The 24,251-nt window shown below is 45.6% G+C and overlaps 1 protein-coding gene across 13 annotated transcripts in view; it reads right to left on the bottom strand.

Moving 5' to 3' along the window:
- CCDC180 (coiled-coil domain containing 180) overlaps positions 1-24,251 on the bottom strand; it is a 65,479-nt gene that overhangs the window by 25,078 nt on the left and 16,150 nt on the right. For 8 of the 13 annotated variants that reach the window (XM_081803230.1, XM_081803231.1, XM_081803227.1 and 5 more), the window contains 14 exons: positions 24,173-24,251; positions 21,813-21,901; positions 19,889-20,011; positions 18,615-18,788; positions 17,660-17,775; positions 16,388-16,514; positions 14,702-14,741; positions 14,096-14,571; positions 12,636-12,865; positions 7,938-8,113; positions 6,349-6,529; positions 5,305-5,451; positions 4,516-4,660; positions 4,226-4,342 (listed from right to left, as the gene is read on the bottom strand). The exon at positions 24,173-24,251 is cut by the window's right edge and continues 1 nt beyond it. In XM_081803230.1, the coding sequence (XP_081659356.1) occupies positions 4,226-4,342; positions 4,516-4,660; positions 5,305-5,451; positions 6,349-6,529; positions 7,938-8,113; positions 12,636-12,865; positions 14,096-14,571; positions 14,702-14,741; positions 16,388-16,514; positions 17,660-17,775; positions 18,615-18,788; positions 19,889-20,011; positions 21,813-21,901; positions 24,173-24,251 (2,220 nt within the window). Of the gene's footprint in view, positions 1-4,225; positions 4,343-4,515; positions 4,661-5,304; positions 5,452-6,348; positions 6,530-7,937; positions 8,114-12,635; positions 12,866-14,095; positions 14,572-14,701; positions 14,742-16,387; positions 16,515-17,659; positions 17,776-18,614; positions 18,789-19,888; positions 20,012-21,812; positions 21,902-24,172 lie in introns of those variants that run through there. The other 5 variants (XM_081803226.1, XM_081803232.1, XM_081803233.1 and 2 more) reach the window with 5 other exon arrangements.

The raw sequence follows: 24,251 nt of genomic DNA, 5'->3' as shown, positions 1-24,251 counted from the left end.
GGGGAGGGGGGTGGGAGGATGGGTTGGCCTGGTGGTGGGTATTGAGGAGGGCACGTTCTGCATGGAGCACTGGGTGTTATGCACGAACAATGAATCATGGAACACTTCATCTAGAACTAATGATGTAATGTATGGGGATTAACATAAGAATAAAATAAATAAATAAATAAATAAATAAATAAATAAATAAATAAATAAATAAAAATAAGTGAAATCCACCAAATTTTCCTCCAAAAAGGAATGGCTAAGTAAAAATGGCAACACATTCAGGAGAGGGAAGCAATCACAGTAGTGTTTTTGAAAGAATCTTTAAAGATTTTATAGCTTAAAAAATTGTATAAGTAGCAAGAGGCAGTTTTGTTCTTTGTGAATATATACATATATGTATTATACATTATATATGTACACATATATAATATATATGAAACCTTTCCATACAGAAAAAAGCTTAAAAATAAGTCAAAGTCATTCCTGGCTTTCTTGAGATATTATTGACATATAACATTATGTAAGTTTAAGGTATACAAATGTGTTGATTTGATACACTTATATATTGCAAAATAATTATCACCATAATGTTAACTGATACCTCCACCACATCAAATAATTACCATTTCTTTTTTGTGATGAAAACATTTAAGATCTACTCTCTTTGCAAATTTCAAGTACACAACATAGTATTATTAACTATAATACCATGCTGCACATTAGATCCCCAGAACCTATTTGTCTTATAACTGAGTTTTTACCCACTGACCCTCATCTCCGCATTTCCCATACCCCTCAGTCCGCATTTCCCATACCCCTCAGTCACCATTCTACTCTCTGTTTCTATGAGTTTGGCTTTTTTAGATTCCACAAAAAAGTGAGATTGTACGGTATTTGTCTTTCTCTCTCTGACTTATTTCACTATGCATAATGCCCTCAGGGTCCATACATGTTATCACAAATGGTAGGATTTCCTTCCTTTTCATGGTCAAATAATGTTCCGTTGTATATATATATACACCTTCTTTATCCATTTGTTGGTTGACAGACACTCTGCCTGTTTCCACATCTGTTTCCACACCTCAGCTATTGTGAATAATGCTGCATTGAACATGGGAGTGCAGATAGCTCTTCAAGACCGTATTTTCCTTTCCTTTGGATATATATGCCCCAAAATGGGATTGATGGTGGTTCCACCTTTAGTTTTTTGAGGAAACTCCATACTGTTTTCCACAGTGGCTTCACCAGTTTCCATTCCCCCAAACACTGCACAAGGGTTCTTTTTTCTCCACACCCTTGCCATCAGTTATTATTTCTTGTCTTTTTGATGACTGCCATTCTAACAAGTGTGAGTTGATACCTCATTGTCATTGTGATTTGTCTTTCCCTGATGATGAGTGATTTTGAGCACCTTTTCACTTACCTGTTGGCCATTTGTATGTCTTTTTTTTGGAAAATGTCTATTCAGTTCCTCTGCCCATTTTTAAATCATATTGTTTGCTTCTTTTGCTATTGAGTTATATGAGTTCTTTATATATTTTGTATATTAACCTCTTATCAGATATATTATTTGCAAATATTTTCTCCTATTCCATAGGTTATCTTTTCATTTTGCTCTTTTTTTTTTTTTAAAGATTTTACTTATTTATTTGACAGAGAGAGAGATAGCGAGAGCAGGAACACAAGCAGGGGGAGTGGGAGAGGGAAAAGCAGGCTTCCTGCCGGGCAGGGAGCCCGATGCGGGGCTCGATCCGAGGACCCTGGGATCATGACCTGAGCTGAAGGCAGATGCTGAACGAAAGAGCCACCCAGGCGCCCCTATTTTGTTCTTTATTTTGCTGTGCAGAAGCTATTCAATGTGATGCAGCCCCACTAGTTAATTTTTGCTTTTGTTGCTTGTGCTTTTGGTGTCACATCCGCATAATCATTGCCAAGACTAATTAACGTCAAAGAGTTTTTCCCCATGTTTTCTTCCCAGAATTTTATGGTTTGGGGTCTTACGTTTAGGACTTTAATCCATTTTGAGTTAATTTTTGTGTGTGGTGTAAGATAGGGGTTCAATTTCATTCTTCTGCATGTGGTGATGCAGTTTTCCCAACACCATTTATTCAAGAGACTATCCTTTCCCCCACTGAGTACTCTTAACTTCCTTGTCAAATATTAGTTGACTGTATATGTGAGAGTTCATTTCTGAACTTTTGATTTTGTTTCATTGGTCTAGATGTCTATTTTTATACCTGTACCATACTATTTTGGTTATTATAGCTTTGTAGTATAGTTCGAAATAAGGAATTATGATGCTTTGCTCTTCGTTTTCAGGATTGCTTTGGCTATTCATAATCTATTGCAGTTCCAGAGAAGTTTTAGGATGGATTTTCCTATTCCTGTGAAAAATTCCAAAGGGATTTTGATAGGGATTGCACTGAATCTATAGATAGGCTTGGGTAGTATGGACATTTTAACAATATTAATTCTTCTGATCCATTAACATGGGATATCTTTCCATTTGTTTGTCTTCTTCAATTTCTTTTATCAGATTCTCATGTAGTTTTCAGTGTATAGAACTTTCATCCCCTTTGTTAAATTTATTCCTAAGTGTTTTACTGTTTTTGATGCTAATGTGAATGAGATTGTTTTCTTTCTTTTTTTAGATGTTTTGCTGTTAGTATATGCAAATACAACTGATTTCTTGATATTGATTTTGTATCCTACAACTTTGCTGAATTTGTTGATCAGTTCTAACAGTTTTTTGGTGGATTTTCTATATATAAGATCATATGTTCTGTAAACAGAGATGATCTTACTTATTCCTTTTCTTTTGAATGCTTTTTATTTCTTTTTCTTGCCTGATCATTCAGGCTAGGATTTCCAGTACTATATTGAATAGGTGTGGTGAAAGGGGGCACTCTTGTCTTGTTCCTGATCTTAGATAAAACACTTCCAACCATTCATTGTTGAGTATGATATTAGCTGTGGGCTTGTCACATATGGCCTTTATTATACTTAGGTATGTTCCTCCTTTATCTAATTTATTTAACAAATTTATCAAGAAAAGATGTTGTACATCGTCAAATGCTTTTTTTTGCATCTATTGTGATGATTAAATGATTTTTATCTTTTATTCTATTAATATGGTGTCACATTGATTGATTTGTATATATAGAACCATCCTTGCAACCCAGAGATAAATGACACTTGATCATAATATATAACGTGCTGTTGAATTTGGTGTGCTAATATTTTGCTGAGGATTTTTGCATCTATATCCATCAGGGATATTGGTCTGTAGTTTTCTTATCGTGTTCTTATCTGTCTTTGGTATCAGGGTAATGCTGACTTTGTAAAATGAATTTGGGAGTATTCCCTCCTATACTATTTTTTTGGAAGAGTTTGAGAAGAATTGGTGCTAAGGTTTCTTTAAATGTTTGGTAGAATTCACCCATGAAATCATAAGGTCCTAAGTTTTCTTTTTTGGGAGGTTTTTGACTACTGATTCAATCTCCTTACTCATTATTGGTCTCTTCAGATTTCCTATTTGTTCATAATTCAGTCTTGGTAGCTTTGTTTCTAGAACTTTTTCCATTTCTTCTAGGTTATCCAATTTGTTGGCATATAGTTAGTCATAGTAGTCTTAAGATTCTTGTATTTCTGCAGTATCAGTTGCACTGTCTTCTCTTTCATTTCTGATTTTATTCGAGTCTTGTCTCTTTTTTCTTAGTCTAGCTAAAGGTTAGTTGATTTTGTTTATTGTTGAAAACCATCTCTAGTTTCACTGATCCTTTCTATTGTTTTTCTGGTCTCTGTTTCATTTATTTCTGATCTGATCTTTGTGATTTCCTTCATTCTGCTAACTTTGGGTTTAATTTTTTTTTTCCTAGTTCCTTGAGGTGTACAGTTAGTTTGTTTATTTAAGATCATTGACTTCAGTTCACATTTTGGTTTCACATTCAAGAGTTCTGTGCTCTTGTCTAAGTCACTTAATTACTCTCTGCCTCAGTTTCTTTGTCTTTAAAATAGGGGAAAAAAACAAGTTCTTCGGAGGACTAACACAGCTGATCAAAATAAGTCAGTTAGCAGGATATATGGTGCATAATAACGCAATGAATCCTAGAGGCTATTATGATTTAATATCTGTCTCCCTGGCTAGAGTTCAAGTCCCATGGGGCAGAGCCCACAGTCGTATCCCCAGCACTTGGGACAGTGTCTAGCATGCAGGTGAAGAATGAATCTGTCCTACCTCACACTTGATGTTCACTTGTAGATTTGTCAGCAACCGCTGGATTTTCTCTATGAAAATAAGGTCCACAGCCAGATTATGGAATTTGCTTTCAAACTTGTTGATGACATCATTGGCCTGTAAAGATATATAAAAAGTAAAGGAGGGGGGTTTAATTTGGAACTTACAGACTTTGGAACCAGAGGGGGACGGGCTCAATTTTTTGAAAAAGGGGGCTTGGCAGACCCATCAGGCAATGAGCAAGGGTGACCTGGGAGCCTGGCTGGAGGTCAGGGGCAGGACTCCCTGACCTGGTCCAGGTATTCACTCTCCATCTTCTCCATGTTGATCATGATTAAACTTTCAACAAACTCTATTCGGGAAGCTTCCTTCTCCAGTCGATGACACACTAAGTCAATTTCTTCAGAAGAAAAGTTGCCTCCCTCAGAAAACAATCTGAAAATAGTTTGAGAGAAATACAAACCATTGATCAGACCTGAAACTTCCCACCCATCCCAAAACCTGTGGTTGACAAAGCTTTAGAAACTATAGGATCACAGAAAAATGAATACAGGTGATTCAAAGATAGAAGCAGTGAAATAACCCAAATGTCCTTCAAGGGAGGAACAGAGAAACAACATGTGGTGTTTAGACACAATGGAGTAGTACGCAGCCTTAAGGAGGAATGACATTCTGACATATGCTATATGATGACTCTTGAAGATATTATGTTAAGTGAAATAAGCCAGACACACAAAAGGACAAACACTGTATGATTTCACCTATATGAGGCACCTACGATAGTCAAATTCACAGAGACAAAAAATGGAATTATGACTACCAGGGGCTGGGGGAGGAGAGTGGGAGTTAGTGTTTAATGCATTCAGAGTTTCAGTTTATGAAGATGAAAAATTTTGGAGAGGGATAGTGCACAACAATGTGAATGTACTTAATGCTACTGAACTAACTGTCCACCTGAAAAATGGTTAAAATGCAGTTTTAGTCATATATTTTGTCACAATAAAAAAGTAAGGAAAACAAGACCACTTCTCAAGAGAGAAAGCCCAGTGCCCACAGGGGCCCCAGATGCGGGCTCCCACCTGCAGTGCTTGATGAACTCAATGTTGGTTAAGCGAAGCTTGCCCATGCTCTCCTCCAAGTACTGGCGGAAGCTGCGCAGGGACACCTGGATGACATCAACATAGCTAAGCAGCTCCCGGTGCAGCGTGCTGCTGAGACTAACCAGCCTGTGGGACACAGGAGGGCAGGGGGGTGACCCGGGTGTGGAAGGGCAGCCTCGGGGCTGCCTGAGCTCCACTGCTGTGCGCAGCTGTGGAGCCACAGAACCACGGCCATGTTCCTCTGGGTAGAAAAAGAGGCTAAAAGGAAATTCAAAATGCCAGTGTGTGCAGGACACAGTGTGGAACTCTCCATGTGCTGTAGCAGAGGACATCCCTCTTCTCTCTCTAGCCCTTGCCACCAAATTACTAAAGGAATCCCCAGGTCCCACTGGATCTTCAGCCTCCCTGCAGTGATCTGTCTTTCTCTAACCCCCAGCAATGTGGCTCCTGGGGCTGGTGCTCTCCCGAAGGAGCACCCTGCAAGTTTTCTCTTTACCTTTAAGTCCACCCTAACCAGCAGCCTCTTGTGTACTGGACACCTGTGAGGGCTCCTCACCTGTTACCTGAATGAGGGCTCCATCTCAAATCCCTGAATGGCCTCCTTGGAACCCCTCACTGCCGTGAGCACATCCTCACCTCAAGCTGGGCCAGTGCTCCTTCCTGAGGGGAAAATTCTGTCTCCTCTTCACCTTCCTCCATCCCAGGCTGGGGGGAGTGGGCGGCCTCCTGCAGGAAGCTCTTCCTGATCCCCCTTGATGGAAGTGGGCTTTCCCCACATGGACCTTTCAGGGCAGGTTAGTAGCATCCCTGCATCCTGACCATGTGCGACCTTTTTTCTCTCCCTGGCTGTTCACCCAGCCCCCAGCTCCCCACCAGACGGTTCACACAGTTAAGACTCTGACTTGTGTGAAGAGGTGAGCTGAAAAGAGAAGGCTGCTGTGGGGCCTGGACAACTGACTCGTATCCACCAGGATAGAGCAGCCAAAGGCTGACATCTCGTGTCTGGGATTCCAGGAACCTCACCTCTGGCTCTTTGTGGCATTCAAGAAGATGTGCTCCATGTCGTAAATCTTGCGGCGGAAGTTTTTGCTCTTTATGTTTTGCTCTTCTTGGAACTGGCAGAACATCAGCCTCTCCTTCCTTAGCGTCTCAGTCACCCCAGCACAGTGGCTGTCCAGCCGCTCTTGATGAAGCAAGAGCTCAGCTGAAAAAGGATGAGGGGGAGCTGAGGCCCTCTGGGATCTCAGGTCACCTCAGGACGTTCCTCTCCTGGATGGTGACCGCTGCCCTCGCCAGGGCTTGGCTTGGGAATGGGTGCAGATCTGAGAGAGGCCAATCTGAGACTGCCCCAGGGTCTCTAACTGGAGAGGAGGCTGTCCAGGCTGTGAGCAGGGGGGGTCCCTGCATGTGAAGACACCCAGGAGCAGGTGGGTTGGGTGGAGGGTGTTGGGAAAGGTGGGGATTGTGGTGAGAGAGTCTGGAGAAAACAGCCAGCACAGACACTGGGCAAGGTGGTCAGAGTTTGTTCCTGTCTATCAGTGGCTGCTCTTTCCAGGGAGCTTGAATTCCAAAGGACTTCTAGGGTGGAGCAAATGGAACGAGGATTTGGCTTCAAGGGCTCCATCAGAGGCCTTTAGAGCTGGCAAATAGCCCCAGGTCAGCCACCCTATCTTCCTACTGCCTGCAGGTGAAAGTGCGGTCATCCCAGCTCTGCCAAAAATGAGTGCAGGGACCTTGTTTTTCTGACCTCAATCTCCCCATTGTGCACTGGGGCAGGGAGCCAGGGAAGGGGCAGGAAATCAGCCTTCATAGAGCATCTCAATTTATATTTATATTTAATGCACACATTTTCCAGATGAACACAATGAGGTTCCAAAACCAAGCAGGGCTCCCCAGGCCACAAGCACAGGGACTCCAGGCCAGGCTGTCTGATTCCATAACTCTGTCACTGTTCCAGGCAGGAGGAGTTTGGTTGGGACCATGTGGGGTCACTCTGGGAGCTCAAAGGGTGTCTATGAAAAAGTTTGAAGTGTGACCCAACTGAAAACCCAACAGGGTCATCGAGGATCCAACTAAAAGTATGCCACCCTCTAATGGAGCCCTCTGCCTAAGAGAGAAATGGCACCTCTTTTTCAGTTATAAATTGTGAGCTTAAATTAATGGGTACCACTTGCTCATGATTCCTCACTGTACCCTTTCAGAAAGAGTTAATTACCACCAAACAATATCCCCTTCTGCAAGTAAGGGAGGGATCAGAGAGGTCAGGTAACATGTCCAGAGTCACACAGCTAGAGAGGCCGATCCTAATAGCTCTGATTTCTGAGCTCCAAGCTTGCCTCTAGAGCACCTGCTATGCAGGTATGTATCCGATAGGTGTGTGAGCAGATCTGGTATTCACACAGCTAGAACAGGACAGTACTCTTCATTCTAGTATCTAAAGTCCTGTTTAAAAAAATTTTTTTTTTAATTTCAAATGTGGGTTCTGAGTACTGCCTTGTCTGCCAGCCTGAGGGGTGGAACCCTCACACAGGGGCACCTAATGAATGTAGAACCGCGGTGGCACAGACTCCAGGTGTGTGGGACAGGGCAGCCTTCCCAGGCGGGGTCTCTACCTGCCCTGACATTATGGATGTCCTTTTCAATGCGCTTGGCTCTTGGCTCATGCAGATGCTGACGCAGCTCCAATTCTGATTCCAGCTCATTGATCTTGGTGGTCACCATGACCCGGGTTTTGAGGACACATTGGTCAAACCACTTCTCTAGGTGGTCGAAAAAGCCAGCTCGAAGTCTGAGGGAGAGACCAGTGAGGGTCAGCTCTGCCAGCTGGAGAGAGCTTTTCATATCGATACAGAAAGTTCTTCCCCCTTTCACTTCTTCCTTATTTTATTTCCCAACTATGTTATATTCCTTTGTCTGGATGGACCACCATGAATTTAACCAGACTCCTGCTGGAGGACACTGGATGGTTTCCAACCATCTGTTCTTCAAAAAAGGCTGCAACGTCAAGTGTAAAATTTCTATAGGATACATTCCCTGAACTGGAATTGTTGAATCAAAGGCTAGAATACATGTGTGGTTCTTGAAGATATGACTGACCTGCTTTCATGGCAAGGCAGCCGGAACTGCCATCTGCAATAACAGTTCCCATTTCTCCACAGCCTCAGAGCAGATTGCCAAGCTTTTGAATTTGTCAATTTCATCATGGTTTGACCGAAACTGAGCATACTGGCATGTGTTTAAGCCTATTTAATTTCTTTTTCTACATACTATCCATTAATATCTTTTGCCCATTTCTCCATTGTGTAGATGCTGTTTTTCTTATCAATTTCTTTATATGGGCACTCCTTATATATTGGGAACATGAGGTCATTTGATTGTGATGTGAGCTGTAAATATTTTTCCCAACTCATCACTTCTTCCTTATCAAAATTTATGAATTGTTAAGATGGCTATGTATTGTTAAAGTGTTGGTTTTCCCCCAAATTTATCGATAGATTCAATTCAATAAAATTTATCTATAGATTCAATGCAATCAGGACACCTGGGTGGCTCAGTTGGTTAAGCATCTGACTCTTGGTTTCGGCTCAGGTCATGATCTCATGGGTCATGAGATCAAACTCCACGTCAGGCTCCAAGCTCAGTGGGGACTCTACTTGAAAATTCTCTCTCTCTGCCCCTCCCCACCTTGCGTGCACACACACTGTCTAAAATAAATGAGTAAATCTTTTTAAAAAAACTAAATAAAAATAAAAAGCTCAGCAGATGTCTTCTTCCAGAAACTGATAAGCTGATCTCAAGTTTATGCAGAAATGCAAATGGCCAAGGATAGTTGAGGAGAAGGCCAAAGTTGGAGAACTTACACTACCAGTTATTAAGACTTACTATAAAGCTACAGTAATCAGGCAGGGTGAGGCAGTAATGCAAGCATAGATACACAGAGAAACAGAAAGGAAGTGCGGCAGAACAGTCGGGAGAGGAGAGTCTTCTGGGGTCAAGTGGTTATCCATTTAGAAAGAAATCTGACTCCTATCTCACACATAAACAAAATTAATTCCAGGTGGATTTTACATCTATATGCGGAAATTTAAAACAATAACATTTGTAGTAAATACCATAGGAGGATACTTTCACGACCTTAGGGCAAGCAAAGATTTCTTGGATAAGATAGAAAGTACACTAACCCTAATGAAAAAATGTTGATGAATAGGACCTTATTACAAATAAGAATTTCTTTTCATCAAAAGATGCCTTTAGGTGAGTAAAAAAAAAAAAAAAAAGGCAAGCACAGAGAGGGATAAACATTTGCCACTTATTTACCTAACGACAACCTCATATCTAGGATAGGTAACTTACTCACATAAATTAATAAGAAAAAAGATTGACAATCCACCAGGAAAAAATGGGCAAAAGATTTGACTAGGCATTTCAGAAAAGATAACCAAATGGTCAACAAGTATATGAAAAGGTACACATCATTACTCTTCATGAAAATGCAAATTAAAACCACAGTGAAACACCACTACATGTACACTGGAATGGCTAAAACAAAAACTGTTGGCAATACCAAGTGTTGATGAAGATGTGGAACAAATGGAACTCTCACACACTGTTGGAAACTGTTAAAACAAAATCACTTTTGAAAACTCTTTGGTAGTATCTTTTGGTTGTATCTTCTCAAGAGGGACATACATATAACCCTATGTCCCAACAATTCCACTCTCAGTTATATATCTAACAGAAATGGAGACATACGTTCACCAAAAGACTTGTACAAGAATATTTAACCCATGGAATGGGAGAAGATATTTGCAAATGACATATCAGATAAAGGGCTGGTATCCAAGATCTATAAAGAACTCATCAAACTCAACACCCAAAAAACAAATAATCCAGCCAAGAAATGGGCAGAAGACATGAACAGACACCTTCTCCAAAGACAACATAAAAATGGCTAACAGACGCATGAAAAAATGCTCCACATTACTAGCCATCAGGGAAATACAAATCAAAACCACAATGAAATACCACCTTACACCAGTTAGAATGGCTAAAATTAACAAGACAGGGAACAACAATGTTGGCGAGGATGTGGAGAAAGGGGAACTCTCTTACACTGTTGGTGGGAATGCAAACTGGTACAGCCACTCTGGAAAACAGTATAGAGGTTCCTCAAGACATTAAAAATAGAGCTACCCTATGACCCAGTAATTGCACTACTGGGTATTTACCCCAAAGATACAGATGTAGTGAAAAGAAGGAGCACATGCATCCAATGTTCATAGCAGCAATATTCACAATAGCCAAACTGGAAGGAGCCAACATGTGCTTCATCTGATGAATGGATAAAGAAGATGTGGTTCATATATACAATGGAATATTACTCAGCCATCAGAAAGGATGAATACCTATCATTTGCATCGACATGGATGGAACTGGAGGGTATTATGCTAAGTGAAATAAGTCAAGCAGAGAAAGACATTTATCATATGGTTTCACTCATATGTGGAATATAAGGAATAGCACAGAGGACTATAGGGGAAGGGAGGGAAAACTGAATGGGAAGAAATCAGTGAGGGAGACAAACCATGGGAGACTCTAGACTCCGGGAAACAACTGAGGGTTGCAGAAGGGAAGGGGGTTGGGGGAATGGGGTAACCAAGTGATGGGTATTAAGGAGGGCACATGATGTGATGAGCACTGGGTGTAACACGCAACTTATGAATCACTGAACACTACATCAGAAACTAATGACGTACTATACGTTGGCTGATTGAACTTAAAAAAAAAAAGAAGAAGAATGTTCAGGGTGGCATTGTTCCATTCCCCAATAAAAAACAATCCAAACGTGCCTCAGTAGTAGAATGGATAAAGAAAATGGGTTATGTATTTTTATAATGGAATACCATACAGAAATAAAAATGAGCTGAAACCACATTCAAAAATACATATGAATCTCACAAATATAATGAAAGAATTCCAACATAAAAGAGTACATTTTCTATGATTCTATTTAAATAAAGTTCAAAAACAAGCAAAAGAAGTTAGAATATTTGCTATCCTTAAGGAAGAGAGGGCGGTGCCTAGAGATGAATACATGAAGGGGCTCCTGGAGAGTTGGTCATGTTCTATTTGGGGGAGGGGGTACTGGTTACCAGGTGTGTTCCCTTTGGATGATTCATTAATGCATGATTTCCATACTTTTCAGTACTGTATCCTTCAACATGCAAATCCAATTAGTTTGACACAGAACTTTTTCTGGTTAATTCCAAGGCCAGATGGCATAGTGTTTGGTTCAAGACTCTGGAATCACATGGTCTAGATTCATATCCTAGATCCAACTACTTCTTAGCTCAGAGATCTTATCCAAATTACTAACTCCCTGAGCTTCAGTTTCTTTGTAACATAGGCTAATGATAGTACCTCTTTCATAGTTATTGAGAGTATTAAATTCTCTCAATAAATATTAGCTCTTGTGGTGGTCCTTGCCTTTCTTCTTTAAGGAGAAGACAGACAATGGCTTGTGACAGAGAAGGAGAAAGGATGAGTTTCAAGTCAAGAGACATTTTCAAGGTGAGATGATGCTGAGGTGAAAGAGAAGAGTCCAAAAGCCTGACTTAACTCCTTCTACTCCCTGCCCATGTCTACACATAGGAGGTAGACTAATCAGGTGATCTCTAGCTGGTTAGTCCTAGCTATGACATTGTAGAGTCAGGAGTGCAATGGAAACGCTATCCTAAAGCCAACTGCAAATTTCCACGTTGGGTCCAAATTCAAACACAAAGGCCCAGAAACTTGGGATTTAGGGGAGATAAATTCTCAGTGGTAGAATCATGGGTCATTTTTATATTCTTCATTGTACTTTTTTCAATTTTCTAATTTTCGGCAATTAATGTGTCATATAACCAGAGCCAAACACTATGCTGATATAAACTCATACCTAGGGTCTATAGCTACATAATTATTAAAAAAAAAAAAAAAAGGGAAGGAAGGAAGAAAGGGAAACCGCAAGATTCCACATGTGCCAGGGGTTCTAAAATCTTGCAGGGAAAACACTATTTCTTATGTACAAGGCCCAGGCCAGCAAGGCATCCTGGGACAGGCGGAGCGGGTTACTCTCACAGAAGATATCTGTGACTACAAATAATTCCTGGAAATTTACTATTTTTTTTTTCATTGTTTCTCACCTCAACCCTCAGTTGCCTACATATTTTCTTTTTCCAGCTGAAACTAGTCCAATCTTTTATTATAATACCTCACCTTGTTAATAAACTTAGGACAGGAGAATGAGAATAAAATGGGTTTCTACTCACTGTTTCTTAATTTGTAAAACTAGTCTAGATGGAATGATCACTTGTTCTAGGAAGTTGGCACTGGAAATGTCATTGATGAGAATGGTAGAAAGGTTGGAATGGGGCTTCTTGCAACTCTCTTCTTTTTGTTCCAGGGTTAGGAAGACAAAATAAGTGTGTCCGCTGGAGGTTGTGAAGGACTCCATGTCCTCATCGGAGATCTTCCCCAGATTCTCTTCCTGGGCTTCAGCCTATGCAGAAGAGGAGACTTTAGACTTGACGTCATCAGACAGACCTGGGGATCCAACCACAGGATCCTTGATATCAAGGTTGTAAACCTGTGGGCTGAATCGTGCCTGTAATTATTTTTTGCCCAACATAGTGCTTTCAAAATCAGGAAATTCTAAAGAATTTGGATTTCGGATTTCTCTTAAAAATCAGAAAATCTGGCAATTCTGAGTCTCCATTCCCACATGGCATTATTGGCTGGAGCTGAGTAATGAGTGCACAGGTGCCTTAGACTAAATGGTAGGTGCTCTCCGAAATTCATATCCCCAGTGTGTTGCTATTTGGAGGTGGGCTTTTAGGAGGTGATTAGGTCAGGAGGGAAAAGCCCTCATGAATGGGGTTAGTGCCCTTATAAAAGAGTTGGCTCTTTCCACCATATGAAGACACAGTGAGAATATGGCTGTCTACGAACCAGGAAGTGGGACCTCACCACACACCAAATCTGCCGGCACCCTGATCTTGGGCTTCCCAGTCTCCAGAACAGTGAGAAATAAATTTCTGTTGTTTATAAGCTGCCCAGTCTATGGTATTCTGTTATAGCAGTCCCAACAGACTAAGACAATTGTCTTCACCACTTGTCACTATTTTACAGTTGGTCTCCAGACCTCTTTTCTATTACATGGCTGTGGGCATTTGAATTTGGGATCCCTGCTCAAAAACAAGTCTCCTAGGCCAATTCTTCTACAGCAGTGTAGGAAGAGAGTCTTGCAATTTCATGATTATGGAATTCAAGTTACTGGTCTATGAATTGGAATGTGTTTTGAGGACAAATTTATTAATATGAGAGTAAATTCCCTGCACTCCAAGGAGAGCTCTGTCTGCCAACTTGGATATGGGTCTTTTCTGCTTCACAAGAGAATAGGAAGAGAGAGGGAATGGAGAGACTAGGTTGGTCTATACAGGAAAGAAGAGCTGGGAAAGAGATGACCAGGGAAGGACAAGGAAAGCCATACAGTTAAGGGGTGACTTTCAGAGTAAGTTGCAGTATAAGATGTTAGGAGAAAAAAGTGAATTTTAAAAAGCACTGTTGTGAGATAAGAATTGGATTCCTGTTGACAAAATAAAAGATGTGCATACATTTATAAATCCCAATGGAGACTGCATCACTGGGGACCCCAGCTTGTATTAGGGATATGCAGAGTGAGCCTAGCACGCTTTCCCCACACCCAAGAATGGATCCATTGCTGGCCTACCTCATCCATAAATAAACTCTCATGTTCTTCCTCCTCCTCCTCCTCTTTCTCCTCCTCCTTCTTCTTCTTTTTCTTCTTCCTCTTCTCCTTCTCCCTCTCCTCCACCTTTGCCTTCTCTTCCTCCTCCTTCCTTTTCTCCTCCTCCATCTCCTCTTCTTGAACCATCACATTTTCCTGGTTCAGGGATGATTTTAAGGAGCTGTCTCTTTCAACTTGCATTTTTTCTGATTCCTGAACAGATTCCTCACTGGACTCATCCATCTTGTCACTCAGTACAGACTGTTCCTGCTGGCTCACTGCCATCTCTTCAGTTAAGGAAGACTCAAATCCTTGGTCATCTTCTTCTGTCTCTTCTGCTGGCCTGGAGGGACTTGTCCCGCTACTTTCACCTTCCTCACTTTTGCTCATTTCCACTTTAGCCCTCTGCTTGCTTCTCCATTTTCTCATACTCTCCTGGAAGTGCTTTTCGTGTGCTTCTGTTGATGACCAACCCCAAAAGCACAAGGAAAAACAGGTTACCAAGGTAGCCTGGATTGGGCCCACCCAGCCCACAAATGTACAAGAGTGAAGTCAGAGAGGATTAGACTTGAATTATAATAGTGTTACCTGGTTCCCTGAGTTTGAAAATGACTTCCCCATCCAAGGTCTACAAAGAAAAACCACAGGGCACTGAGTGAGCAGCACCGCTTTTCTCCGGAGTGCCACGTCTAAGGGCATCTCTTCTCACTTAAGTAGAAGCACCCACCCCTCCCCTTCAGCATCTGATGTGGGCCTTGACTACTTATTTTCCTGGGGCAATCAGAGTGTTCCCAAACCAGGGAATCAGTTTGCCTTAATCCCAGGCAGGCTAGCAAATCTTTCTATCACATAATAGGCATGAGTAAATAAACTCTCATTCTCACATTTTTGTAGTGATCCAGGGCAAAGAGCAAGAAAGTATAAATTGAAGGATGCAGACAAAGGGGCAGAAATCTGCTGCTCCCAGTGCTGAATGTGAACATACAGAGTGAACATGATTTATGTGATCTGGGAGCCCCTTCATTAAGCCTACAAATTCCGTTTCACAGACTCTAGATGTAGTCATGAATATACTGTGCCATGGATAATAGTGTGGGCTGCAGAGTTTGCAGGTCTGGATTTGAATCCCAGCTCCTTTCAAGCTGCGTGACCTTGGCCAAGCTCCTTAAGCCCTATGGGGCTCAATGTCCTCCCTTGTGCCATGGAGATCATAATAGCACCTCAACTTGAACCCAGGTGACCAGACGATCTCAAAGTGCAGTTGGTGAGCTCCCCCTCCTATAGCTTGAGTGCCACCTCAACCTAGGTGCCAGAGGAAGCATTTATCAACAATGAAACAGAGATCCCTCCTCTCTGGGGGGATTCTCGGAGGAGCTGGGGACCCCCATACACATGAGAAAGCCTCAGCTAGGTTCAGTGATAACCGCAAGCAGTGTCAGGTCTGGCCACGCAGGACTCTGGCTGGCTGTGTGGGAAAGAGACAAACTCTAGGAGGGTCAGACCAGGACATTCCAGGTAGTCGTGCATTTACCCAGGGAGCATTCACTGTGTCTGAATCACGTGCAAGACACTGTGTGAAGGGTAAGTGAAGCTGAATCAAAATTAGTGAGACATACCTGTCCTTCAGGAAACACCTACTCTGGATGTTCTGCACTCCTGTCTTTGCCGGCAACCAACATACAAGCACACCCAGAGAGAGGAGAGTGGACAGGGGGTGAGGAACGTGAGTGGCTGGGACACTTGTCCCTGGCAGTGGAAGGCTGGCAGGCTCTGGGAGGTGTGGAGACAGAAGGCTGCCAGCAGAGGAGCAGGCTGAGGAAGGCCAGGGGCAAGGTGGGAACCAGATGTGGGGGCCTCTGTGGTCATCTAGGACTGTGAGTTGGATTTGGCAGGGGCGGCAGAGTTGGGCGGGGCGGTGGGGGGGGTCGGTACTTCTGAGCCGGAGAGAGGGCAGGTCTGAGCGGTATTTTAGGAGGGTTATGTGGCAGTGGTGGGGAGGATGAATGGAACTCAGAGTCCTAGAAAATAGTCTTTTCATCATAATTCCATACAAGCCTGAGGCCTGAATTCAGAGCCCTTCAACCTCTTTTAATCTAAGGAGGAGATGGTCTCTTTTAGAAACGCCTTCAGCTTCTTACCCCTTGCTGTTCTCACAGAGTCTAACTCAGCAGGGGTTCGTGAAGGCTTACAAAGTGAAGGCAGATCAGAGCTAGAAGATATCCTTTCCACTTTGCTTCCCGGGGAGTGCCTGGGTGTTTGCACCGCTTTCCATACCTGTTCAAAGATCTCGCGAACGTAGAAGTGTCGGCTGAGAGTGGAGCTATAGGAGTTCAGTTCTTTCAGTATGATCACGGGGTACTCCATCACCTCCTTTGTCAGGAGCTTGTGGAAACACTCATACCTGGGAGGGGGGGTAGGCGAGACCACTGTCTAAGCGGGGGCCGCTCCACCAAGTGTGGGAGACCCTGACCAAGAGCCCCGCCCCAGGCCGCTCGGAGATGGGCTGGGGGCCGCAGTTCGCTCCACACAGAGCCACTGTCTGTGTTTCCTTTCACTCTGGCAATCCTTGGTTTGTTTTGCTCTTTTTCTGATCCTACAAGGAATACACACTCTCCGTAGAACATTTGGAAAACACACACCAGGAGAGTTCTCTGTTGGGACATGGGTTCCCATTTTCTATCCACAGTCCTAACCCTGTCCTTGAACTTTACCTACATCATCACACCAAACACTACAGTGCCCAAGGGATCAGGCCTTTATCTGTTTCCCAGGTAAGGAGACAAGCCTGGGGGAGTAGGGGGAGGAGATACTGCCTCAAGATACACTTCTGAAAACTAAGTACTGAAGCTAAGTATTGAATCATTTGGCAGCGCAATTTCATTTCTATGAATGGTCCCTATAAAATTAGTTGTACAATGGCACAAAGATACAAGACAGTTCACAGAGTACTGTTTTTAACATTGAGAAATTGGAACCAATCTTAAAAAGCTAAACAACTGGGAGATGGTTAGACCATTATGAAGCACCCATATTGATGAATTCTGCATGGTCACTAGAAAATGGACATCTATCTGCAGTTAGAGATCTATTTGCATTGCATTGCATAATCCAACCTTTATTTAAAAAACACTGTATATGTGTTTATATCCACATAAATAAAGGTATATGCCCATGAAAAGGAAGAGGTGGATAGGAATGAGGGGGAAATTTCTACATGTTTGGATTAGTTAACTTTTTTTTCTTTAACAAAGAGCACCTATGTTTTAAAATCTGAAAAGGTAGTGGGAGGGCCCATGCTCTTGACCTTTAAACTACAAGGCCTTGAAATCTCCCTCCATAAACTTTTTAGATCAAAGTTCTTCTGGAAGCTTCTGTGTTGGCTGAGAGCAGAGCTGCAAAGGACCACTAGGAATTCTCCAAAGCTAGAGGCAACATTTTAATCTTGAGCTTGCTGAGCACACCCTGGGCTCCTAAGCAGGCAACCTCTGATCTTGAATATGAATTTCAGGCCATTCCCTTCTGTCTTTTGGGATCTGGTCTGCCTACCTGTATTTCATATTCTTCAGGAAATCTTTGGCCTTTTCCAGGTGAATCTTCAGTGTTTCTTCGTGGCTTTGCTGCCTCAGTTGGTCCAAGAGCTTATCAAGGTGGGCCTCCTGGGCCTGGCAGCCACACCCAAAATAGGAGGAAGCAGATGTGAGTTACCAAACTCAAAACTCGCAGAGTGCCTGTGAGTGACATGCAGAGACCCCACCACCAGAACGGAGGGGCAGGAACCTCAGAGCAAATGCAGGACTTTTTCCTACAAAAGGGGGCACCAAATGTGCCACCACACTTACCCTCAATGCCCTGGGCTCTTCTCTCTGTCGATAATGTTCTTCTCTGTCTATTTTAGACCCAGCTCAGATGGGACTCCTCAGGGACATGTCCCTTATACCCACCCCACCCGGGCAGGCCCCAGCTACACCTTCCCAAGGCGCCTGTCCCATGCTCTCCTCGACACCAATTGTATTTAAAATCACATGCTGGGTGTGCCCCTCCACTCCCTAGACTGTGTGAAGGCAGGTGGGGTGGGGGCCCAGCTCATTTCCTGTGGGCACGGCTTGACTGCCATAGGTAGATGTTCTGTACACCGCCCCCCCCCCCTCACCTAGTCTGTCTGTCTCTCATGCACACTCTCTTACAGACACATTTGAGTCCAAGGACCCATCACTAGCCCAGACCTGGCAGGCATATTTCTTCCACTCCCATCCAGCCCATGACCAAGGTGAGCCTTGATTTCTCCATCTGTGTAAGTTTTATAGCTGGAGGTTTTACATTTCAGTCTCAGATAAGTTTGGGGTTAATTTTTATTTATGATACCATAAATACGGTGGGATTTTTTTTTTCTTAATCTGAATGCCGGCTGAGGCTATAGGCCACCAAGCAGAGCAGCCGACCGTCTGGGTGTGGCCCTCTCTTCTGTCCCCGCTGGGGCTCCCTGGGGCACTCGGAGCCACACCTGCTCCTCCAGGCTGTGCTTGTGCTGCTGTTGCTCCATCCTCTTCTCCAGCTCCAGATCCTGCGCCGACAGCACGCTCTCATGTGCCTCCCACAGCTGCACGGCCTCCTGGAAGTAGCTGAAGAGACCCGAGCTCTGCCATTCTGTCTGCTTTGCCAGGTCCTCAAAGGATTTCTGCAGCGGCAGAACCCAGAGAAGGGGACTTGAAGGCCACCTGGCCCAGGGTGAGGAGAAGGCCCCCCTCACAGGGCTCCCTCGCCAGCCAGTAGAGGCCCCACCTCTCTAAGGACTGGCCGTCGCTGCCTGGGCACCATCCCTCGGGGTCATCTTCCTGGGTCACACTTTGGCTCACGGCCCTCCCTCCTCTGGGACAGCTTCTGGTCTGCCCAAAGCCATGCCCTCAGTCTGGCTGACCCCGAAGTCCCATCTCTAGACCTGTCCCATATCCACTGAAGTCACTCGTGGGAAGAAGGAGAAGTGCGGGGCCTCAAAGAAAGCAGGAGCCGCCCAGACACCAGCCTGGGCAGCTTTCCTTCTTTGGAGCTCCCTGATTCTTAGCATCTGAGCCAAACACCACACTCTGCTGTTAAATCCTCACCTCTCCCCATTTTATGGATGTACTTTATGCTCTCATTGGTGCCAGGGGTCAACAAACTTAGCCTAGGAACTAAATTTGGCCCTCTACCGTTTTTTGTGGCCCTGAGAGCTAAGCAGAGATTTTACATGTTTTAACGGCTTAAAAAAAAAAAATCCACAAAGATACTGAATTATATGAAATTCAAACTTCAGTGTTCACAAATAAAATTGTCTTGAAGCGCAGCCACACCCATCCGTTCCGGCGTTGCCCACCGTGGCTTTTGTGTGACAAGAGCAGAGTGAGAAGTTACTACAGAGACCTGACAGCCCACAGAGAAATGAAATATTTACTCTCTGGCGCCTAGCAGAAAATGTTTCTCCACCCAGCTCCAGATTCTAAGCGTCTTGGGCAGGGGCTTATTGCTCCTTGTGGCCCTTGGATGCGCAGGCTCAGCAAGGGCTCCGAGGAGCACTGCCACCCCAGCCCTGGGGCGGCACGGCCGTAGGAGGGCAGCTGGGGGGTCGTGGGGCAGCCGGGAGCACTCGGTGCGGAGAACCGCCCCAGGGGGCGGCCAGGACCAGGGAGATGGACTCACTGGTGACAAGAAAGCTGGGGGCCCCCAGACTCCAGTCTTCTCATAGCCTGGCACTCCAGGTGCCCCGCCCCCGACCAGCTGTGCGGGTCCCCAGCTACGCACATCCCAGAGCTCCAGCTTCTCCTCCACCTCACTCTGCAGCACTCCCACCGTCTGGAAGAAGTACGGGCTCACCAGGCTCTCTGCCTCCTCCTCGGTGAAGGCTTTCCAGTCCAGCAGCTGCTTCTGGAGGGGAACAGGGCAGAGCCTGGCTTAGGACCGGGGAGGGCTTCACCTCGCGGCCTGGCCCTGCCTCCCTGAGGTCTGCCTCTCACCCAGCCTCAGGGGAAACCCTCACAGCGGTGGGGATGGTCCACCTTTTCGGTCCGCCCACCGAGTCCAGGCGCTGTGTACTATCCTGCTGTCTCACTGAATCCCCTGAAGGCATTCTCATTAGCCCTGTTTGACAGATGAGGAAACCAAGGCTCAGAGAAGTGGAGGAACTTGCTGGAGGCCACACATCTGGCAAGTGGGGGGCTGGGATCCGAACTCAGAACTGTCGTCCTGCAGACCCCAGAGACATAATCAGCCATGCTACGGCCTCAGTGTGGCTGCAAGTCAGACGGGGCTCCTACTTCCTATAACTGAATTCCTATTATGCCAACTGGAAAGCAGTCTCTTCGTATTAATAAAGCCTTGGTTTATGCACAAACTCTAATATCTCCCACAAATAAAAAGTGTCTATAGGGGCGCCTGCGTGGCTCAGTGGTTAAGCGTCTGCCTTCAGCTCAGGTCATGATCCCAGGGTCCTGGGATCGAGCCCCACATCGGGCTCCCTGCTCCACGGGAGGCCTGCTTCTCCCTCTCCCACTCCCCCTGCTGTGTTCCCTCTCTCTCTGTGTCTCTCTCTGTCAAATAAATAAATAAAATCTTTAAAAAAGAAATAAGTGTCTATAGTTGTATACTTCCACTGCTGCTGAATAGGAATACCAAGCACCCTTCCTCTGTCAGGCCTAAGACGCTCTTGGGGCGTGTGCTGACTTTAACTTACTCCCCTGCTGTGCCTGACAAAGGGAAGTGAGAATGGGCATGAGGGTCAGCACTGAGGGCCCCTGGGCTCTTGGGAGGTCTTAGGCTGCCCCCCTGGATGAGGGGAGGAAACTGTCAGGGGCATGGTGCTGGGAAGGCTCTCCTCAGGCAAAAGCTTCCCTCCCTCCTCTCCCTCCAGGCTTTACTTCTGAGGCTTGACACCCTGAAAAAGCTGACTGAGAGGCATGTGGCTGGTCCGAAGGCCACAGAGCAAACGGGCAGCCCCTGGGCCTTTTGCAAACTTGGTCTTCTCATCATCAGACGGGGCTGGTGACGCCCACCCTGCACGACCTCGTGGATTCAAGGTGAGCCTGTGCAAGCAGGTGGCGCAGCCCCCAGGGACGCAGCACCGGACCCTGCCCAGCACCATGAAGCACTCTGCTACCCGTGAATTCTGCTCACCTCACAGTCTCGTTGGCAGAACAAAAGCTCTACAGACTCATGAGGGGAGGAGGAGCAGGAACTTGTTGGAGCCCGGAGGCAGGGAGAGGGCATTTTGACCAAATATCTCCTTGTACCCCAGAAAAGCAGGCACTGTCATTGAAGTGCTTTGCGAGGGACCCACGGTCTCACCGTCTGACAGGGGCCGGCGGGGTGGACAGGAAGGCTGGGAGTGACAGCAGTGGCCACACTATCTTACAAAAGCGAAGCCCTGGAAATAACCCCCCTGATCCGAGCTGCCCTGAATCAATAATGTCAAGTGCTATAAGGGGTACAGACTGTCAAGGCTGAAGCCTGACGTGATCAGAGAGTGTATCACTTCATCCGTGGGGTCAGGGAAGTCTTCCTGGAGAAGGAAGGGCTGGGCTCCACCTTGAGTGACAGGTGGGAAGGGCTGGGGAGGAGGGGTCTGGGCGGAGGGATGCCCAGAGGCCAGGGAAGGCCTGGGGCGCGTGAGGAAGGAAAGCAGGGGATCCAGGCTGGAGGGGGGCAGGGGCGGGCCAGGAGGGGCGCCCACCTTGCACTTCTGCACGTGGGCCAGGCACTCCTGCCACGTCTTCTCGTACTGCAGGCGGATCCGCATCATGCAGTCCATGTGGTAGGTATCTCCGTGGGCAGAAAGAAAACATGTCAGCTGCTCTTCCAGAAGGAAGAGAGGAGATTAGAAAGAGTTTCCCCTCCGCAAGGGAGGCAGCTTCTCTCTTTAGCGAAGATAACTGAGGTGAGATCCATGGTCCCGATTCTGAGCAGGGGCTGGGATCTCCTTCCTCACAAAGTCCCCAACACCCCAAGATAAGGGCCTTGAATGAGGAGTTGCCTTTATCTGTTCTGAATCTATTCTAACCCTGATTCTTGACTCCGTTTCAAGACTAATGGAATTCCAGATGGTTGCACCGAATCATAAAACAATAACAAGGGTGCAAATTAACGAGAGTTTACTGATTACATCTGTGCTTAGTTCCTTAAGAAGTGAATAGGCTAGCAGAACACTCAGAAGCTGGCTGATTGGTTTTCTCTCCTCCCCGTCTACTGTTTCCCACTTTCTAATAAACTCGGTGTGACTCTTGGTGTCTGAGACAAGCAGCTGAAGTTTAATGTCCCTGGCAGTTCTAGAAACTGAAACACAGCACAAAGATTCTGCGGCAGTCGTTTTTGGATGAGGGCTGAGGAAGAGGACAGGGTGGATGGAAGCTGGGTAGATGGAGGACACGGGGGTGGGGGTGGGGGAGTGTGTGTGGAAGATATGCAATGGAACTGACGAGGAGCAGCTCTGAAGCTGGTTTCTCCAGCCCCAGGGCAGCTTCCTAGGCCAGCACATCCCCACCCATCCCATGAAGTCACTGTGATCTGTGCTTCCACTCCTGTACCCCTCTGATCTCTTCCCACTCTGACCTCCTCACTCCCAGCTCAGAACTTTGCCCTGGGTTCCCACTCCCACTGGAGAAAGCCCAGCCTCCCCCACATGGCCACACGGCCAGCAAAGTCTGGCTCCCCCACCCCCGGCATCTTCCAGCCTCCCCCACCATGTTCTCCTTTCCCCAAAGGCCCCAGCTCTGTCTTGACCCTGAGCCTCCTCACATGCTATTCTTCCTGCCGGAAAAGCTCCCCTTATCCCTGGGTTTGGCTAACTCTTGCCTTGCAGTTCTTGACTGGATGAACACTTCCCTGGCAAGGTCTCATATGACCCTTAACCAAGCTCTGTCCCCAGAAACATGCTGGTCACCTGTCTGCTCTTTGCTGTAACATCCTGCATGGCCTGACTTTTGCCCTGGATGGGAAACACCCTGCTGGGTATCAGGGCCCAGCCCTGCACCCGTCCCCAGGAGGTGCCTGGTAAATGGCAGTTATTGCTATTATTTAGGGTCTTGGAGCTCTTACCCTTGGTATTATAATTATAATACCTCTGTAGTTTTAAACCTGAGAGCCCTGGGAGCAATGATGGATACTCTTAACCAAAGTACCCAGGTCAAGTGCAGGTGTGACGTCATTAGCTGTGTGACCATGGGCGTAGAGGATACCTCTCCTCTCTATGCCTCTGAGTCCTTCTCTATCACAGGGGGACAATGGCACTACTGACCTTACCAGGTTGCTGTAAGCCTCAAAGGAGATGGAAATATCCTATATCTTCTAGAGCAAGGCTTGGCAAACATTTTCTATAAAGGGCTAGATAGTAGATACTGCCAGCTTTGCCAGCCATAAAGTCTCTGTTGCAACTACTCTTTTAAAAAAAATTATTTATTTGAGAGAGAGAACAAGAGCATAAGCAGGGGAGGGGCAGAAGCAGGCTCCCCGCTGGGCAGAGTCGACATGGGGCTTGATCCCAGGACCCTGGGGTCATGACCCGAGCCAAAGGCAGACACTTATCGACTGAGCCTCCTTTATTATTCCTCTTGGGATCCCTATTTTATTGAGGAGCAGTTTGAGGCCAAGAGAAGTCATGCCTTCCCCAAGGTCACACAGTTGGGACAGCACAGAGCTGGGGGTCAAACCCATGTCTCTCTGACTATAAGACCACCTGCTTGGCATCTCCTATGCCCAGTACCTGGCCCCCAACCTGTCCCCACAGGAGTTCATCAGAGCCATCCCTCTGGCTCCTTGCTGGGGTCAAGGTTCAGGGATCAGACTATGTGGCTGGCATGGCTGCCAGCTGGGCAGTGACCAGGAAGCTGTGGGAGGGAGGAAAAGGGCTCTACCAGGCAAGGTATGGGGAGATCCTATATGAACCCTCGGAGCTCACTCTTCCATCTGCATTCCCTCTCTCCTCCAGGCGGACATGCCCCACTCCTGAGTTTATAATAGACTCTCACATAAATGACTGGCTACTACATGAACAGGGTTCTGAAGAGACCCGAGTGGCATCCCACAAAACTCACTTACCAAGGTGCTTATTTAGGGAGTTGAGAGAAGACTGCCATTCAGTCAGCTGAGCTTTGCGGTAATTGGGGGGCAGAAGGTC

The sequence above is a fragment of the Leptonychotes weddellii genome, chromosome 14, assembly GCF_054177405.1.
Source record: "Leptonychotes weddellii isolate Sample4059 chromosome 14, ASM5417740v2, whole genome shotgun sequence".
NCBI classification, from domain to species: Eukaryota; Metazoa; Chordata; class Mammalia; order Carnivora; family Phocidae; genus Leptonychotes; species Leptonychotes weddellii.
This window is presented reverse-complemented; position numbering and strand designations above follow the sequence as displayed.